General features: G+C 38.0%; 1 protein-coding gene across 2 annotated transcripts in view; it reads left to right on the plus strand.

The window, feature by feature from the left end:
* The window catches only part of DPP10 (dipeptidyl peptidase like 10), a 770,042-nt gene that overhangs the window by 175,955 nt on the left and 572,532 nt on the right, over positions 1 to 21,555 (plus strand). For both annotated transcript variants that reach the window (XM_042243952.2, XM_042243953.2), the window contains exon 2: positions 8,880 to 8,994. In XM_042243952.2, coding sequence (XP_042099886.1) covers positions 8,880 to 8,994 — 115 coding nt within the window. The remainder of the gene's footprint in view (positions 1 to 8,879; positions 8,995 to 21,555) is intronic.

The raw sequence follows: 21,555 nt of genomic DNA on the forward strand, positions 1-21,555 counted from the left end.
AATTGGAGAAGAATGATAAATTAGAAACTTGTGAATGTCTACAAGCATAATGGGCAATTTTAAGAAGTGGTAAGTATTATCAGTATTAAATTACAAATTAAGTATGAAAAATAATTTCTATGGTTATATTTTTATTACTAATATTCATTAATAATATTATCACCAACTCCTGGAGCCTACTCAAGCTCATGTCCACTGAGTCAGTGACATATTTATTATATATATTTATATTCTTTTGGGACTTCCCAGATGGATGAGTGGTAAATAATTTGCATGCTAATGCAGAAGATGCACGTTTGATCCCTGTCAGAAAAATCACCTGGAGAAGGAAATAGCAATCCACTCCAGTATTCTTGCTTGGAAAACCAATGGACAGAGGAGTCTGGCAGGCTATAGTCCCTGGGGTAGTAAAGGGTCAGAAGCGACTTGGCAACTGAGCATACCCACACATTTATATTACTTTTTCTTAATTTTTAGAAAGTTGGCTTTGCTGGTTTAGCTTTTTTTCTTTGCTTTGCACAAAGAAATTATATATCAGTCAGTTTAGTTGCTCAATCATGTCCAACTCTCAGTGACACCATGGACTGCAGCAAGCCAGGCCTCCCTGTCCATCACCAGCTCCCGGAGTTTACTCAAACTCATGTCCATCGCATTGGTGATGCCATCCAACCATCTCATCCTCTGCCTTCCCCTTCTCCTCCAGACTTCAATCTTTCCCAGCATCAGGGTCTTTTAAAATGAGTCAGTTCTTCTCATCAGGTGGCTAATGTATTGGAGTTTCTGCTTCTGCATCAGTCCATCCAATGAATATTCAGGACTGATTTCCTTTAAGATGGACTGGTTGGATCTCCTTGCAGCCCAAGGGACTCTGAAGAGTCTTCTCCAACTCTACAGATCAATTCTTAGGCGCTCAGCTTTCCTTATAGTCCAATTAACACATCCATAGATAACTACTGGGAAAACTGTAGCTTTGACTAGATGGACCTTTGTTGGCAAACTAATGTCTCTGCTCATTAATATGCTGTCTAGGTTGGTCATAACTTTTCTCCCAAGGAGCTAGCTAGCATCTTTTAATTTCATGGCTACATTCACCATCTATAGTGATTTTGGAGGCACCCCCCCACCCCTCTGCCCCAAATAAAGTCTGTCACTGTTTCCATTATTTCCCCATCTGTTTGCCATGAAACGATGGGACCGGATGCCATGATCTTAGTTTTCTGAATGTTGAACTTTAAGCCAACTTTTTCACTGTCCTCTTTCACTTTCATCAAGAGGCCCTTTAGTTCTTCTTCACTTTCTGCCATAAGGATGGTGTCATCTGCGTGTCTGAGATTATTGATATTTCTCCCGACAATCTTGATTCCAGCTTGTGCTTCATCCAGCCCTGCATTTCGCATGATGTATATAAATCTTCAATAATTTCTGCTTATGATTTCTAGTCTTTTTTCCTTTGTACTTGAACAAGTTAAAAATGCATTTGGATTCAGATAACCTATGGACATCTGTATAAACTTAACTGTTCTCTAAAGGGTAAATTTGATTGGCAGTAAATACAACATAAATAGTTAGGTTATAGATCCAGTTTAGTTTGGCCTGCCGCTCAAAACCTCTCTAGACCATCACAACACTTAGTATTATTTGCATTGTTCACACATGTTCTAACTGACCCATCTATCCACTAGATGACTGAGTTACAGACGAACTCTATATAGTGGGTTATTAAATATTTGTTCTTGTACTCTCAAACCTCTCCTGGGAATTTAATATCCTAAATATCCCAACATTGATTCTGTGGTGCTTCCAAAGCATCCAGATGACCATGCTGCAAGCACAGCTTGCTATCCATCACCATACCCGACCTGTGGGACTGGCATGGTGTTTTCAGGTATTGGCTGGTAGGAAGTCATTGAGACCCAGAGCCAATTAGCACCACTTTTATTAATAGTAGAAATTATTGACATTGTAAAAGAAGAAGATAAACTGAAGAATGGCAACTATATTTTGGGATCAGGCATCAGATAAATGAAGCTAAAAATAATTGCAGTCAAATTTGTTGTAGCAAGTAGCTCCGTTTTATTAAAGTACTCTTAATATGTATTTAATTTATGACCCTGTATCTATATGGGCTCCTCTGGTGGCTCAGATAGTAAAGATTCTGCCTGCAATGTGGGAGATCCATGCTCAGTCCCTGGGTCAAAGAATATCACTGGGATGGGAAGATCCCCTGAAGAAGGGAATGGCAACCCTTTCTATTTGGTAGCTCTGTACCATTTCAGGAACCATTTATACCTCCTAATTAATTGAGCTACTGTTTTCTAAGCACCTACTAAGAGGACCAGAATTTTTAAGTGACCTAAGGAATAGAAATTTGTCTAAGATGTGATTCTTAATTTAAGGAGATAACTTTGACAAGGATATGATGAGTGTGTAACCATGACTTTAAGCATTACCATCACTACCATCACCACCATCATCATCCTTATTATCAGAACTGTTATCATTTAGCCATTCATTCATTTCTTATCTATGGCACACCTAATATGTGCTAAATGCTGTTCAAAATGCTAGGGATATAGTGAAAAACATGATGATCTAGGTTACTGACATCATGAAGCTTCTTTTCTGGAGAGCTGAATAGACAGATAAAATAAACATTTAAATAGCTTAAATTATATTATAGATATATGATTTAATATAACTTGACCTACTATATATCCAAAAATGATAATACTAGGGAGAAAAATAAAGTTAATTGAGGAATAGAAGGAGATATAGAATGTTATTTTATAGAGTGTGATCAAGCAAGCCTTCTCAAAGAAAGGAGCATTTGAGATTGAAAAAGAAAGAAAGAGTGATGTGTGCAAGTGTACAGAGTGAAAACAATCTAAGCAGTTCACTTAGTGTGAACTTACTGTCCATTGAAGTAAGACCTTTGTTGGAATAATTTAATATCTGTTATGTGTAGAAATAGTTATCATTATTGCAGTTATTGCTATTTTTTTTTAATCTAAGGCTTCATAAAAAGTTGAAGCAAATTTGCAGTATCAGAGCTATTAAGCAGCAGAGTTGGTCTCAAACCTTTTGGTACAATGTATTTTAGGAATTTTTTTTAAGAAGGAAAATTTTATCTGGCTTATGTAATTAAAAGAAATTTCCAAGAGAAGAGATGTTCGAGCGGGATGTTGAATGACTGACAGTGTCTGTAATTGGATACAGAATGAAAGGAATTGGATGGACAAAAACTTGGAGTGGGAAGGTGATAGGAAATTTGAAGTAACTGAGCATATGTTGGAAATGGTAACCTGAGCAGTTAGGGTAGTCTTTCGCAAAAAAAGATCAAGTTGGATGAGAAGACTGGTGCTTGGCTTTCAGTTCAGTTTAGTTCAGTCACTCAGTCGTGTCCGACTGTTTGAGACCCCATAAATTGCAGCACACCAGGCTTCCCTGTCTATCACCAACTCCCGGAGTTCACTCAGACTCATGTACATCAAGTTGGTGATGCCATCCAGCCATCTCATCCTCTGTCATCCCCTTCTCCTCCTGCCCCCAATCCCTCCCAGCATCAGGGTCTTTTCCAATGAGTCAACTCTTTGCATGAGGCGGCCAAAGTATTGGAGTTTCAGCTTTAGCATCAGTCCTTCCAGTGAACAGCCAGGACTGATCTCCTTTAGGATGGACTGCTTGGACCTCCTTGCAGTCCAAGGGACTCTCAAGAGTCTTCTCCAACACCACAGTTCAAAAGCATCAATTCTTCAGCACTCAGCTTTCTTCACCATCCAACTCTCACATCCATACATGACCTCTGGAAAAACCATAGCCTTGACTAGATGGACCTTTGTTGGCAAAGTAATGTCTCTGCTTTTTAATATGCTATTTAGGTTGGTCATAACTTTCCTTCCAAGGAGTGTCTTTTAATTTCATGGCTGCAATCACCATCTGCAGTGATTTTGGAGCTCCAAAAAATAAAGTCAGCCACTGTTTCCCCATCTTATTTCCCATGAAGTGATGGGACCAGATGCCATGATCCTTGTTTTCTGAATGTTGAGCTTTAAGCCAACTTTTTCACTCTCCTCTTTCACTTTCATCAAGAGGCTTTTTAGTTCCTCTTCACTTTCTTCCATAAGGGTGGCATCATCTGCATATCTGAGGTTATTGATATTTCTCCCGGCGATCTTGATTCCAGCTTGTGCTTCTTCCTGCCCAGTGTTTCTCATGATGTACTCTGCATATGAGTTAAATAAGCAGGGTGACAATATACAGCCTTGATGTACTCCTTTTCCTATTTGAAACCAGTTTGTTGTTCCATGTCCAGTTCTCACTGTTGCTTCCTCACCTGCATATAGGTTTCTCAAGAGGCAGGTCAAGTGGTCTGGTATTCCCATCTCTCTAGAATTTTCCACTATTTGTTGTGATCCACACAGTCAAAGGCTTTGGCAAGCTTTTTCGATGATCCAGAGGATGTTGGCAATTTGATCTCTGGTTCTTCTGCCTTTTCTAAAACCAGCTTGAACATCTGGAAGTTCACGGTTCATGTACTGCTGAAGCCTGGCTTGGAGAATTTTGAGCTTTACTAGCATGTGAGATGAATTGTGTGGTAGTTTGAGCATTCTTTGGCATTGCCTTTCTCTGGGATTGGGATGAAAACTGGCCTTTTCCAGTCCTGTGTCCACTGCTGAGTTTTCCAAACTTGCTGGCATATTGAGTGCAGCACTTTCACAGCATCATCTTGGCTTTAGACAATTGTTATTCTAGACTGTCACTTTTGCACTTAATTCTTTAGATAACATAGAGACATTAAAAGGCTTTGTGGGTTAAAGTGATGTAAATGAAACCAAGATTGAGAAATATTAGAGTGGTAATGAATTTAAGATGGATGAAAAGAGGGAATGAGAGTAAGAATTCATTAAGTCTGCTTTCCTAAGCAGGGACTTTAAAATGCCTTAGGTAGTGATGGGTCATTTTTAAAGGAGCCTGACATTCTTATGTGTATCTCTTAAGAACACTAGATAAATATTTTTTATTCAAATATGTTTTACCATTTTTAAAATGTTTTTTTTTCTACTATATCATTAGGAAAAATATGAATTTATTTGAAAGCATTGCAGAATTCAGAAGTGTTCATAAAACTGAATTTTTCAAATATGTAGAGGCTCAAATTATTCCTTGATTTATTGGTTTATGGATTGATTCAAAAAATACTTACTTCTAGAACAGCATATTATAGGGTGAGCATGGTTTCTGAACTTAAACTTTTATGGGTTGTACCTTGAGATATTCTACTCATTAACAGTGAGTGTAATTGTTATTGATCTCTCTAAATCCCTTTTTTTGATGTGCAAATTTTTCAAAATAATAGTACTTTTACTTATTTATTGTGAGGATTTTGTGAGATTGTGATTATAAAGTGTCCAGTACAGTACCCAAACACATAAAATATCTATTATTGCTGTTAGACTGTGTTTGGTAGACATTATAGTTATATCACGTTCTGAAACCAAAAAACTCACTCTGAAGTCATTTTTCTAGTTATTTGCCTTCAGTTTCCAGTGAGTGAATCAAAATCAGAATCAGTAGATATAAAATTGCAATTTCTTCTTGATTTCTTTGAAAGTGAAAGTGAAGTCACTCAGTCATGTCTGACTCTTTGCGACCCCATGGACTATAGCCTGCCAGGCTCCTCTGTCCATGGGATTTTCCAGGCAAGAGTACTGGAGTGGGTTGACATTTCCTTCTCAAGATTCCTTTATGGGACTGAACAGTCGGTTATGATTGCTTACAGTTACTCTCTTTCCCTTTTCCTACAAATCCCCTTGAGTTAATAAATGTGGCACTGCTTGTGATTCTTGGCCAAGATACTCACTTCTTATTGTTTGTTGCTCCTTTTTTCATTGTCTTAGTTCCTGAGATGATTGTTTCACAACTTTTTGCCCATCTTAGCCTTCTATTCAGGGCTTCCCAGGTGATGCTAGTGGAAAAAACCTACTTGCCAATGCTGGAGAAGTAAGAGATGCGGGCTCGATCCCTGAGTTGGGTAGATACCCTGGAGGAGAGTATGACAACCCACTCCAGTATTCTTGCTTGGAGATCCCATGGACAGAGCAGCGTGGTGGGCTACAGTCCATAGAGTTGCAAAGAGTCAGGGACTGAAGTGACTTAGCATGCATACATGCACTGCTGCTGCTGCTACTAAGTCACTTCAGTTGTGACCGACTCTGTGCGACCCCATAGACGGGGGCCCACTGTCTCTGGGAGTCTCCAGGCAAGAACACAGGAGTGGGTTGACATTTCCGTCTCCAGTGCATGAAAGTGAAAAACGAACGTGAAGTTGCTCAGTCGTGCCCGACTCTTAGTGACCCCATGGACTGCAGACTACCAGGCTCCTCCGTCCATGGGATTTTACAGGAAAGAAAGAGTACCGGAGTGGGGTGCCATTGCCTTCTCCAGCATACATGCACGGGTTCTATTAATATATAGAGCATTGCATCTCTGATCTGTCACTCTTACTTCTGAATAGTCTTAACTGACCTGTGCATGTGAGCTCGGTTGTGACACTCCTTGTAACCTCATGGACTGTGTAGCCCAGCAGGCTTCTCTGTCCAGGCAAGAATACTGGAGCGGGATACCATTTTCTAATCCAGAGGATCTTCCCAACCCAGGGATTGAACTTGTCTCTCCTGCATTGTCAGATGGATTCTTAACCACTAAGCCACTTGGGAAGCCCTGTGAGTAGTCTTAAGTAGAACCTTCTTATGGAGAATAACTGTTCATCACATCACACAGATTCTAACAAAGAAATTGGCCTATCAACCTTCAGTCACATTGCGTTCCAGAAAAGTGTTTCTTGTCTGGGACAACTATTACTTGTCTTTTCTTTTTTTTTTTTTTTTTGATTCTTCTGGGTCTTTCTTTGCTGCTGCACAGGTTTTTCTCTAGTTGCGGTGAGTGGGGACTGCTCTCTAGTTGTAATGCACAGGCTTCTCATTGCAGTGGCTTCTCTTGTTGTGGAGCATGGGCCCTAGAGACAGACTCAGAAGTGGTGCCACACCAGTTTAGTTGCTCCGTGGTATGTGGGACTTTCACGGACCAGGGATCAAACCCGTGTGTCCTCTGTTGGCAAGCAGATTCTTTACCACTAAGCAACCAGGGAAACTGTACTGTTTATCTTAATGTTGCTGCTGCTGCTGCTGAGTCACTTCAGTCATGTCCAACTCTGTGCGACCCCATAGACGGCCTCCCACCCAGCTCCCCTGTCCCTGGGATTCTCCAGGCAAGAACACTGGAGTGGTTGTCATTGCCTTCTCCAATGCATGAAAGTGAAAAGTGAAGGTGAAGTCGCTCAATTGTGTCCAACTCTTAGCGACCTCATGGACTGCAGCCTACCAGGCTCCTCCACCCATGGGATTTTCCAGGCAAGAGTACTGGAGTGGGGTGCCATTGCCTTCTCTGCTCAATGTTGTTACTTTAATGCTAATAATTTGATAATCTACTGTCTCAGCTTATATGGAATAAGTTTATAAATGGAAATCCTAACCAAAATGTAGGAGGGATAGAGGTATTGAACAGTAAGCATTAATAAGCATGAACAAGAGGTGTGGAGTAAGCCATTTTAGAAAAAAAGGAGTGAAATTGATTTCTGCTGGATTTGTTTCATCAGAATGAAAGATAAACCTAAATCTACTGATCTGAGAAGGGGAAAATGTTAAGAAAGCACCCTCTATGCATGGTTTCTTCTAGCATTTATTTAGGACCTAGTTTTTAAGTCCAAAGAGTTTATGGCAGAATTGAGTGCCACTGTCACTCTGTGAAAATTGACTTCAGTGCTTTAAACTGTGAGTCACAATAACCCATTTATAGTTCATCAAGTGTTTACTATCATATTTTACTTATGTTTTTAAAAGAAAGACTAGGGCTTCTTGGATCATTTGTTGTATACATAGTGAACTTGAATCCTTTATGTTTTGTTTCATTTGTCCCCAAATCATTTCAATAAAGAAGGTTTTATTGGGAATGGAGTAAAATAAATTGTGGATTGGGGTAGAGAGAAAGAAACAAGAAACTTAGTGTTTTATAAACTTTATTGTAAAGAAAATCTGGCATGTATTTCAAATCAAGGTGGTCTATGCTTTACTTTGGTGAATGATGCTCATATGTTTCTAGTCAACAGAATGGAACACAGATCTGAAAATTGAAAAGCTTTACTATGCATATAGTAAAAGATGCTCAAGTTTCTCCTTCTCTATCAGTCATACCTCCTTGCCAATATCATGCATGCTGCCCGGGGAGAAGATGTTGTTATCTATTGCTGTGGAAGCGATTGTTTAATCTAGTTACTACATCCTCTTGATTTTTATGAGTGGTGGGAGAACTGTTAAAAGAGGACTTTTTACATTGACTAATGTGCACCGCTCTGCACTGAGGGGGGATTTTGAATTATTTCCCCATCACTAATCTTTTTTCCCCTTTACCAGTTAAAAAAGTAGTCTATAGTGCTTCAGGAATATTAATATTTGAATCCTCATTGTAGGGTCCATTGTAGCAAGAAAAATGTAAATAGGCACACTTTATTTCCATATTATTTTGCAGAGTATTTTGGCAATCATTCTAGTGTTTATAGTCAATGTATTTTAATGCCATCCACATTTTGGACAGCAGGCATAAAGCTCTGCTGGTTTATCTCTTGGAGAAGTAAGATTGCCCCTCATAAGATAGCCATTTATAATATATGCACCTTTGAATAATTAAATGAGCCACCGAAGAGGAAAAGGATTCTAATCAGTTTTCAAACTGTGATTCTTCCATGCACTGAATCATTCCTTTATGAATACATTTCTCTTGGAGCATGTATAATTATGAAACTTCTTTTTTTTCTTTCTCGGTAGGAACTGGGAAGTAACAGCCCTCCACAGAGAAACTGGAAGGGAATTGCTATTGCCCTGCTGGTGATTTTAGTTGTATGCTCACTCATCACTATGTCAGTCATCCTCTTAACTCCAGGTAATCTGTCTTTATTACTCTCTTATGGTGGTATTGTGGATGATAATTTCACATTGAAATATCTAAAGAGGGTAATCTTATATGGTATCTTAGGACACATTAACATTGGTTGGAATAAAAAAATGCATAACCAGACATTTTTCAAATGGCGCAGTCATTTTGTGGTTTAAATATCATGCAAGATATTTTGGGGACATTGCAATATAAAATATATATGTGTATATATATATATATATATATATATATATATATATATATATATGGAATGCTAAGGAGATCTTTGGTCTCTATTGCTACTTAGAGACTTATTATGATTGTTACTTTAATAAATGTGGAGCATATTTGACTTTTATGGCAAATGGAGATGAGGGAGTAGAGTCTGGGAGTTTCCATATGTAGGAAATAGCCCAACTGTATTGATGGTGGGAAGGGACGATTTGATGGACAAAGAGATTTGGATCAAAAGAAAATGAGCTAAGCCTCTAAGTATGATACCTCAAATTTCTTCCTCTCTTCTTTCTCTGGTGTTTTTACATTCCCAGTTTCTGTCTAAAGATACTCTCCAAACTGCTCTTGCAAACTCTTTAAATTTTGTTCTTTATATTAAATGGTTGAATTCTATTATGTAAATTATCAGTATGTTTAATTCTTCACTGGGATTTATTTCAGTACTTGGAATTTTACTGCTCTTTGGTAGGTGCTATTACAGAAGGCAGAGAAAGGCTGTTCACATTTTAAACTTACAAACAGCCTTCCAGGAACAAAAAAAAATTGTCATGCTGCTACAACCCACCCAACTAGCTTGCTCAAAGACTGGTCACTGTATAAGGCTCAGCATTATAAAAAATCGTTTCTTATACCTATAACTAGTCCAAAATAGATAAAGCTAGTCCAAATTATGCAGTTACAGCCTGTTGTTAAAGACTATGTATTTATAACTTCACTTCCCATTCCAGTTTTGTTATTTACAAACCCTTTTAAAATGTTGAATTTATTTCCTCATGTACAATATTTGATTAATAAAATGACCTCTTTCACAGGGTCATTTAGTCAACTGATTATTGTGGTTAATTATACAAATTGCAATATCCATTGTTCCAAATGTATAGCTTTCCAAAAATTTAGTTCATAGTTGTTATTTAACATATGAAGAGCCTGAGAAAGAATTTGAGGGAATCAGGAAAGAGGAAAGAGGAGGGAAAGAGAATTTTAAACAAAGATAGAAAAAACGTTCCTGATAAGAACTGGCTTATCTCTCATTCTCCTTAGGAATTGTCTCTTACAGCCTCATTTGTGCATCTGCAAGACAGTGTAATGAGTGGTGTGATGGCTATGAGTTGTTGCCAGTTGCCAAGAATCTTTGTTAAAGGAAAATGAGCTTATGTTTGGTGCAGTGTTTCACTTAAACATAGAAATTTTGACATAATTATTAAAAACTGAAGGACATGCCTTAACTGCTTCTATTGGTGACTGTTAACCAGATGGAAGAAATTAGTTTCATAAAATGCCTCTGTGTTTCTCTTGAAATTTTTTCTGTCTGAGTCTAGTATCCTTTTCCCAGTTGTTGACTCTTTGAGGCCGCAGTGATAGTTTAGTGTCTTTGGGAGATTGGTGTAACAAAGACCTATAGAGTTGGTTACTCTCTCTGCATAACCCTTTCCAACTTGCCCCAGTAATAACAATACAGGGTAGTTGCATTCATTTTGTCATACATTTATTCATTTATTAAAGCAAGAGTTTACATAAGATACACTTTGGTTTGAATTCTGGACCTAACAGAACTAGTTTTGTGAAATTGGCTAATAGTTTAACCTTGTCTGTAACTTCACTCATCTGTATTATGGATGCAACTCATAACGGCAGCTTTACATTGTTGTTACTAACCAAGGTTCTTGACCTCATTAATCAATAGAAATTGATAAGAGGCCAGACAAAAAATTCAGGCAAGGCTTTACTGGGGCTCCTGCTATAGCAGAGAGGAGCAAAAGCAAGCAAGTTTCCCTTTCTTGCTCACTTGCTCCCCAAAGGGGACAAGCTGGTTCTTTATATGGGGTGACAGTCTCAGGTCCAGGGCTTGGCTCAGAGGGGTGACTTAGGTGTTTTGCCCACCTCTTTGGTGGTACTGTGTGCAGGGGATATGCACAGTACCCTCCTCTTGCTCTTAGTTCTTCAGAAGTGGCAGTAGGGATTTTTTGATCTTTTTGTATTTTGTTGTCCATGGTTTGTCCAAACTGGGCATGTACACAGTTATTTCCGGTCCCTTATAGTTTTTTTTTTGTATTTTGTTGCTTGAGAAGACGTTGGTCCATGTGTAAGCACTGCAGTAAAGGGTATCGGGTCCCAGGTCTTAGCCTGTCTCAGTGTTACCTCTCAGGGATAAATGAGCTAATAAAATTGACGTGTTTGGTATAGTGTGTAGAACTACTGCTACCATTTGTTTTATTATTTTTATTGTTAAGTACTTATTGACCACCAGACACAATGTAAAACACATGAGGGAGACTGCTAAGAAAACGTATAAAGTCCTTTAGGAGTATAGATCTTCTCTGATTTCAATGTTAAGTTTTGGCATGTGGAAAAATGCCAAATATTAAATCTGGAGTCAGTCTCTCAGTGTTCTGTTCATTCATTTATTCATACATCAATAGATGATAATGGAGTTCTTATAGCTTTCTAGGTACTCTAGTAGTTGGTCTGTCTCCTGCTTTGTATCTTATCTTTATATCTTCTAATCTCCTTTGTCCATAACTACACATGAGCACTACAACCACACATCCCCAACTCAAAAGAGTTAATTTCATATGAGATTAATTATACAAATGGAAGTGGCAATTATTTTTTACATTAATAATGTACTAAATTTGTTTTCCCGGAAGAAGGAAATGGCAGCCCACTCCAGTATTCTTGCCTGGAGAATTTCATGAACAGAGGAGCCTGGTGGGCTACAGTCCATGGGGTTGCAAAGAGTCAGACACAACTGTGCTAACACACACACAAATTTGTTTACCACATGTTCGAATATGTTTGCATCGCACTGTTATTTTTGGCAGGGATGTTATGAAATGAAAAATGGAAGTCAGTATACTGGAGTGGAAAAAGTATTATTACAGAAACAACCTGTGTTCTATACTCTCTATAAATTCGGTGTCACTGGAATTGGAGGATTATGCAAACTGATGAAGCAGATAAATGAAATCATGGTGGTTAGGAATTTTGCTTGAGTTGTGAGTAAGCAAATACTATCCTGGCTACATGACCATCGTGGTGGACTCACACCAAACAGCAGAGTGAAATATAAGGTCAGAAGATTTAATAGTTTGTGGCCTGAGTCCTAAGCCTGGAAGTACTCCCATAAGTTATCTAGTCTTGCCTCCCTCATTAGACAGGAAACAAACAGAAACCAAACAAAACTGAGGTTTTTTTTTTTAACCTCTGGTTCTGAGGGCTAGCATGTACATGCAGACCATTAGTGTGGACTTTTGATTTCACGCATATATGCTTGTGTTTATCTGTGATCAGACTAGTACTCTGATTACACAGAACCTTCCTCTTTTTAACCTCAGCAGTGCTAAACCAGACCAGCAAGGGAAAACCTGTGACTGAGGGAATAATGTGCTACACTTCCCTCTAATCTTCACTTTGTTCACAAATATGTCCTGAAGGCTCAGCTTTCTAGGTAAAGTCAGTCAGACAGATGGTAACTTTCAACCAGGAAGAGGAATCCACTCAGGAGGGGAAGCTTCTGATTGTGAAATTATTCAGCAGGACACTTGACTTTTTAGAATAAAGGACTGACTCTAGAACAATCCATCCAGCAAGGGTAGAGGTCAGAAATCCGTTTGCATTTTATAGCTCTATGACCTTGGGCAAGTCACTTACCTTCTTTTGTTAACTGGGAAGAACAAAATCTGACTCCATATTTAATCTGCTTCTTTTGCTTTAACTTTGACTTCTCTGGTGGCTCAGATGGTAAAGCGTCTGTCTACAATGCCGGAGACCCAGGTTCAATCCCTGGGTTGGGAAGATCCCTTGGAGAAGGAAATGGCAATCCACTCCAGTACTACTACCTGGAAAATCCCATGGACAGAGGAGCCTGGTAGGCTACAGTCCACGGGGTCTCATAGAGTCAGACACGAGAGCGACTTCACTTTGCTTTACATTACTTTTGTTACTAAAAGGATAATGTTTATACATAATATCATGCCTCAGGGAACCCTGCCTCTCTGCCTGAATTGTAAACTAAAGTGCCTTTGTTCAGGATCCTGTCCATATGTGGTTGTCCACAAGAAGGTAGAAATTAACACATACCCTCCCTGCAGTTACCATTCCAAGAGATATTTGCAACATTAATGGTCTTTCGACTTTACTTCCTCACATTCACCACCCCCCCCATCCTGTTCTATAAAAGAACCTGGTGTCCAGAACTTGATAAAATGGGGTTTTTTTGGGGGGGAGGGAGTAACTAGTCTGTGATCCAGAGAAGGCAATGGCAACCCACTTCAGTACTCTTGCCTGGAAAATCCCATGGGCGGAGGAGCCTGGTAGGCTGCGGTCCATAGGGTCGTGAAGAGTCACACACGGCTAAGCGACTTCACTTTTGCTTTTCACTTTCATGCAATGGAGAAGGCAATGGCAACAAACTCCAGTGTTCTTGCCTAGAGAATCCCAGGGATGGGGGAGGCTGGTGGGCTGCCATCTATGGGGTCACACAGAGTCAGACATGACTGAAGCAACTTAGCAGCAGCAGCAGCAGCAGCAGCAGCAGCAGCAGCAGCAGCAGCAGCAGCAGCAGCAGTCTGCCATCCTCTCAGTTGGCCAGCCTTCCAAATAATGTCTTAATCCTTTCCTTAACATCTCATCCCTTGGTTAATTGACCTGTCATGTAGTGAGGAGAGCCAGATTGGACCTGGTGGCACTGTGATATCAAGTGTTTTGTTGAAAAAAGGGGCATCTATGTTTTGCCAATATTTGAAGTTATTTCTTGAAGTTCATTACAGTTGTAGTATCTATGATCTAATAAAACAACTAATGATAGTGGCTTGCTTAGTAACAGACTAAATCTGGTAAACTTTCTCACTGTCCATTCCTACATTGGAAATATATTTAATTGTTTTGAGGGGTAGATGGAGAAGAAAACATATAAGGAATTATCTAGTCTAAGAAATGATTTAGAAACTGTTGTGCTCAAAATAGCATCACATTTTGCAGGTTAATGCTAAGACATGCAAGCCTATAACCAGAGAAACACATGTTCATTGTAATTTTGGTTTGATTGCAAATTTTATTACAGAAGTAATTCGACACAGGTGTCTTAATTTCCAAGATTGTCAGCAACTTCCCTGTCTTGTGAAAAGAAGTCCTAATTATTTTTGAAGAGTGGGTTAACCATTTAAGTGTTTCTTTAATACGTAACTATTTCTGAAACCAAAACTTTTCATTTTTTTTCTGATTAAAGGGTATAATTATTTGGATATGTTGATTAAACCCACATATCTTTTTGTTTGCACTAAAGTCACTAATAAAAGAAAGAATACCCACATTTATTTTCAGAATAGGTAACAATAGATCAATAATTTGGCTTCTCAGGTGGTGCTAGTGATAAAGAACTTGCCTCCAGTGCGTGAGACTTAAGAGATGTGGGTTTGATCCCTAGGTCAGGAGGATCCCCCTCGAGGGGCATGACAACCCACTCCAGAGCTCCTAGAGAATCCCATGGACAGAGAGACCTGGAGGACTATGGTCCATAGGGTCGCAGAGAGTTAGACACGACTGAAGCGACTTAGCAAGCACACAAGATCAGTAATTATATTCCAAAATATATGGGTGCACGTTCATGCTTAAAGTCCTAGAAACCAGTTTTAGGTAGCTATACATTTACTCTAGTCTCATATTTATATTTAATATGCAGAATGACAGTGAACATGGTTAGGAAATGTTTCAACAGGGAATAATTACCCATTTTGACCTGTTTTGAAAAGTAGAGAAATGTATTTTATGAATTAGAATGTATTTGGTAGAGAATATTCATCAAGCTCTTCAGTCTTGTTGCCATATTAAAATAACCACTATGGACAGAACTGTATTCCAGCAGTTCTTCAGTGGCACTGGCCTGTTGCCCTTTGATTAATGTCTGTAATCAGTCAGTGTCAAAACAGGGTCATCAGGTTAATTTACTCTCATGGTTGACTAAAGGAAACATATAAGGTACTGAAATTATGTCTTCATCATCAGCTCTAGCTCTCACTTTTAGGCAATTTTTTTCTCCCTTTAGTTCCTTCTCCTGGTGTGCACCTGGGTTGATCCTCACAGGTCTATCAGAGTGTAAAAGAAATCAAGTATTAAGGTGTAAGATATGAGAACGCTGCTTGATCTAACACAGTAACTTAATAAGGACTGTCAATTTCCATCATATAAATTTATTTATTTTCCCTAAAAGGTATCTCTAATAGTAAGAATTTTGCAATAAATTTAGATTCCATTTTGGAGAAAATTTACAGAGGTTGAGATTGCCACTGTGATGCTGATGATAGGTAAATCTTTAATGCCAGATGAGGATTTGATCTATGAAGTTAGGCTCAAATAGTTCATTTGAGCCAAAATTTAGAACCAAGGAAGTAGAGGCCACCCAAGAAATGTATACAGAGCTATTGTGAAAAATAAGCAAAAGAAAAAATTGAAGTTAGCCTTTAAGGATGAGTGCCTTTCTTTGAATAAATACCTGCTTATGTATATTTTCCAAAGAGAGTGAACAATCATCTCATTTACTCATCACACACCAATTTAATGGAGTAGTTTTTTAGGTAATAAGTCCAAGGTCAGCAGAATGTGGATAAATTAGGTGCCTAGTTTACAGAAAATATGCAGCAGATAGACTGGTTAAATTGACCTTGATATCAGACTGATTTGAGTCCATCTTCTTGCCTTGATGTGCATGTTAGTTGCTCAGTTGTATCTGACTCTCTGCAACCCCGTGGACTGTAGCCCGCCAGACTCCTCTGTCCATGGGATTCTCCAGGTAAGAATACTAGACTAGGTTGCCATTCGTTTCTCCAAGGGATCTTCCCCACACTGGGATGAATGTGGGTTTCCCATATTGCAGGCAGATTCTTTACTGTCTGAGTCACCAGGGAAGTTCTTGCCTTGATATGTGCCTGCAAATATGGCTTTGTAGCAAAGAATTTGGTCTTTCTATTGTCTTAGACATTAAATTAAAAAAAAATGATTTGACCCTTTGAAACAAAGCTTTAACAAGATTAATCTGTCCCTCTTTATCAAAAAGATAATTTTCCAGAAAACAGTTGACAAAATTAAGTACGTTATTGGACTAATGACAGCTGATTTGTTATTGTTATGCAAAAACTCAAAATGAATTTATTCTAGTTACTATTATGTCCTATGAAAATAATAGCTGCTGGTTATAGTTAGTTAAAATGTCATGTTATATTTGTTGCAAGCAATCTCTTGGCAGCTGTAATTTAAAAGGTGTCATTTAAGCATCTGACCTGTGTTTTAAAATGTCAAAGCAACGATTAAAGTCTCCCATTATGCTTTTATGAGGGGGAAATGATATTTTACAGATTTTGAGATTTGCACTACTCACTTGTAAACATCAACATCGACCAAGATGCAAATTGTTTATTTTATTTTGTTGAATTAAGAAGGGAGATATGTTGTATTGATAGGCATAAGCTAAATTGTCTTTGCTTGTTTTTCCAAGAACAGCACAGATGAACACATTTGAATATGGTATTAACCAGGCATAATCAGGCTGACAAAGAGAAAACAATGACAGATTTTAGCAGTTTCCCCCTAGATAACATGGATTGTGGTTGCTTTTCTAATAGATTTATCTCTTAGGTTAAATGGAAAACAATTTTCTCTGGCACTAATAAAGTCAGAGTAATGTTTTTTGTCTTTGCTTTATCATTGGATTTCTATTTTTAAGTCAAATTTGATTTCCTTATTTATTTTCATATTTTTGTGTTGTCCAATCAGATGAGTAATGGATTTAGTTCACATTTTAATATGTTGATTTTAACAAGAGTCAGAGGAGAATTTGTTTTAATAAGTAACATTTATTTATCTGCTTGCTACATGCCAGGTATTGGTTTGTTTTTTTTTTTTAATTTTAATTGGAGGCTAATTACTTCACAATATTGTGGTGGTTTTTGCTATACATTCACATGAATCAGCCATGGGTGTACATGTGTTCCTCATCATAACCCTCCCTCCCACCTCCCTCCCAATCCCATCCCTCAGGGTCATCCCAGTGCACCAGCCCTGAGCACCCTGTCTCATGCATCGAACCTGGACTGGTGATCTGTTTCACATATGATAATATACATGGTTCAATGCTGTTCTCTCTAATCATCCCACCCTCGCCTTCTCCACACAGAGTCCAAAAGACTGTTCTTTACATCTGTGTCTCTTTTGCTATCTTGCATATAGAGTCATCATTACCATCTTTCTAAATTCCATATATATGCATTATTATACTGTATTGCTATTTTTCTTTCTGACTTACTTCACTCTGTATAATCGGCTCCAGTTTCATCCACCTCATTAGAACTGATTCAAATGCATTCTTTTTAATAGCTGAGTAATATCCCATTGTGTATATGTACTACAGCTTTCTTATCCATTCGTCTGCCAGGGGACATCTAAGTTGCTTCCATGTCCTGGCTATTATAAACAGTGCTGTGATGAACACTGGGGTACATGTGTCTCTTTCCATTCTGGTTTCCTCAGTGCGTATGCCCAGAAGTGGGATTGCTGGATTGTATGGCAGTTCTATTTCCAGTTTTTTAGGGAGTCTCCACACTTTTCTCCATAGTGGCTGTTCTAGTTTACATTCCCACCAACAGTGTAAGAGGGTTCCTTTGTCTCCACACCCTCTCCAGCATTTATTGTTTGTAGACTTTTTGATAGCAGCCATTCTGACTGGTGTGAGATGGTACCACATTGTGGTTTTGATTTGCATTTCTCTGAGAATGAGTGATCTTGAGCATCTTTTCATGTTTGTTAGCCATCTGTATGTCTTCTTTGGAGAAATGTCTCTTTAGTTCCTTGGCCCATTTTTTGATTGGGTCTCTTATTTTTTCTGGAATTGAGCTGCAGGAGTTGCTTGTATATTTTGAGATTAATTCTTGTCAGTTGTTTCATTGCTATCATTTTCTCCCATTCTGAAGGCAGTCCTTGCTTATAGTTTCCTTCATTGTACAAAAACTTTAAAGTTTAATTGGGCCCCATTTGTTTATTTTTGCTTTTATTTCCTTTATTCTTTGAAGTGGGTCATAGAGGATCCTGCTATGATTTATGTCAGAGAGTGTTTTGCCAATGTTTTCCTCTAGGAGTTTTATAGTTTCTGGTCTTACATTTAGATCTTTAATCCATTTTGAGTTTATTTTTGTGTATGGTGTTAGAAAGTGTTCTAGTTTCATTCTTTTACGAGTGGTTGACCAATTTTCCCAGCACCACTTGTTAAAGAGATTGTCTTTAATCCGTTGTATATTCTTGCCTCCTTTGTCAAAGATAAGGTGTCTGTAGGTGCATGGATTTATCTCTGGGCTTTCTATTTTGTTCCCTTGATCTGTGTTTCTGTCTTTGTGCCAGTATCATACTGCCTTGATGACTGTAGTTTTGTAGTATAGCCTGAAGTCAAGCATGTTGATTCCTCCAGTTCCATTCTTCTTTCTTAAAATTGCTTTGGCTATTCAAGGTTTTTTTGTATTTCCATACAAATTGTAAAATTATTTGTTCTAGTTCTCTGAAAAGTACCGTTGGTAGCTTGATAGGGATTGCTTTGAATCTATAGATTGCTTTGGGGTAGTATTCTCATTTTCACTATATTGATTCTTTCAATCCATGAACATGGTATATTTCTCCAACTATTTGTGTCATCTTTGATTTCTTTCTTCAGTGTTTTATAGTTTTCTATATATAGATCTTTAGTTTCTTTAGGTAGATTTATTCACAAGTATTTTATTCTTTTCGTTGCAATGCTGAATGGAATTTTTTCCTTAATTTCTCTTTTTGTTTTCTCGTTGTTAGTGTATAGGAATGCAAGGGATTTCTGTGTGTTAATTTTATATCCTAAAACTTTACTATATTCATTGATTAGCTCCAGTAATTATCTGATGGAGTCTTTAGGGTTTTCTATGTAGAAGATCATGTCATCTGCAAACAGTGAGAGTTTTACTTCTTCTTTCCAATCTGGATTCCTTTTATTTCTTTTTCTTCTCTGAATGCTGTGGCTAAAACTTCCAAACCTATGTTGAATAGTAGTGGTGAGAAGGGGCATCCTTGTCTTGTTCCTGACTTTAGGGGAAATGCTTTCAATTTTTTACCATTAAGGATAATGTTTGCTGTGGGTTTGCCATATATGGATTTTTATTATGTTTTATTATGTTCCTTCTATGCCTGCTTTCTGGAGGGTTTTTTTTTTTTTTAATCATAAACGGATGTTGAACTTTGTCAAAGACTTTCTCTGTAACTATTGAGATAATCACATGGTTTTTCTTTTATAATTTGTTAATGTGGTATATCACATTGACTGATTTGCAGATATTGAAGAACACTTGCATACCTGGGATAAAGCCCACGTGGTCATGATGTATAATCTTATGTTGTTGGATTCTGTTTGCTAGAATTTTGTTAAAGATTTTTGCATCTATGTTCATCAGTGATATTGGCCTTTAGTTTTCTTTTTTTGTAGCATCTGTGTCTGGTTTTGGTATTAGGGTGATGCTGGCCTCATACAATGTGTTTGGAAGTTTACCTTCCTCTTCTGGAAGAGTTTGAGTAGGATAGGTGTTAGCTCTTCTCTAAACTTTTGGTAGAATTCAGGTGTGAAGCCATCTAGTTGTGGGTTTTTGTTTGCTGAAATATTTCTGATTACAGTTTCAATTTCTGTGCTTTGATGGCTCTGTTAAGATTTTCTATTTCTTTCTGGTTCAGCTTTGGAAAGTTATACTTTCTAAAGAATTTTTCTATTTCTTCCAAATTGTCCATTTTATGGCCATTTAGTTGCTGATAGTAGTCTCTTATGATCCTTTGTATTTTTGTGTTGTCGTTGTGATTTCTCCATTTTCATTTCTAATTTTGTTGATTTGATTCTTCACCCTTTTTTTCTTGATGAGTCTGGCTAATGGTTTGTCTTTTTTTTTTTTTTTATCGTCTCAAAGAACCAGTTTTTAACTTCATTTATTTTGGCTATGGTATCCTTTGTTTCTTTTGCATTTATTTCTGCCCTAATTTTTATGATTTCTTTCCTTCTACTAAACCTGGGGTGCTTTATTTCATCTTTTACTTGTTGCTTTAAGTGTAGAGTTAGGTTACTTGATTTCTCTCCAGTTTCTTCAGGTAAGCTCATATTGCTATGACCCTTCCCCTTAGCACTGCTTTTACTGAATCCCATAGGTTTGGGGTTGTTGTGTTTTCACTTTCAGTCATTTCTATGCATATTTTTATTTCTTTTTTGTTTTTTTTTTTTCTCTGATTTGTTGGTTATTCAGAAGTGTGTTGTTTAGTCTCCCTATGTTTTTATTTCTAATAGTTTTTTTTTTTTTCCTGTAGTTGACATCTAATCCTACTGCATTTTGATCAGAAAAGATGCTTGAGGTGATTTCAGTGTTTTTGAATTTACCAAGGCTAAATTTATGGCCCAGAATGTGATCTATCCTGGGGAAGGTTCCGTGTGCACTTGAGAAAAAGGTGAAATTCTTTATTTTAAGGTGAAATGTCCTATAGATATCAATTAGGTCTAAGTAATCCATTATATCATTTAAAATGTGTGTTTCCCTGCTAATTTTCTGTTTAGTTTTTCTATTCATAGGTGTTAGTGGGGGTAATAAGTCTCCCACTATTATTGTGTTACTGTTAATTTCCCCTTTCATACCTGTTCAGTTCATTTTAGTCACTCAGTCGTGTCCGACTCTTTGCGACCCAATGAAGCGCAGCATGCCAGGCCTCCCTATCCATCACCATCTCCCGGACTTCACTCTAACTCATGCGCATCGAGTCAGTGATGCCATCCAGCCATCTCATCCTCTGTCGTCCCCTTCTCCTCCTGCCCCCAATCCCTGCCAGCATCAGGGTCTTTTCCAATGAGTCAACACTTTGCATGAGGTGGCCAAAGTATTGGAGCCTCAGCTTCAGCAACAGTCCTTCCAATGAACACCCAGGACTGATCTCCTTTAGGATGGACTGGTTGGATCTCCTTGTAGTCCAAGGGACTCTCAAGAGTCTTCTCCAACACCACAGTTCAAAAACATCAATTCTTTAGTGCTCAGCTTTCTTCACAATCCAATTCTCACATCCATACATGACCACTGGAAAAACCATAGCCTCGACCAGATGACCTTTTTTGGCAAAGTAATGTCTCTATTTTTAATATGCTATCTAGAATCATCATAACTTTCCTTCCAAGGAATAAGTGTCTTTTAATTTCATGGCTGCAGTCACCATCTGCAGTGATTTTTGGATCCCAGAAGCATAAAGTCTGACACTGTTTCCATTGTTTCCCCATCTTATTTCCCATGAAGATATGGGACCAGATGCCAT

The sequence above is a fragment of the Ovis aries genome, chromosome 2 (genome assembly GCF_016772045.2).
Source record: "Ovis aries strain OAR_USU_Benz2616 breed Rambouillet chromosome 2, ARS-UI_Ramb_v3.0, whole genome shotgun sequence".
NCBI classification, from domain to species: domain Eukaryota; kingdom Metazoa; phylum Chordata; class Mammalia; order Artiodactyla; family Bovidae; genus Ovis; species Ovis aries.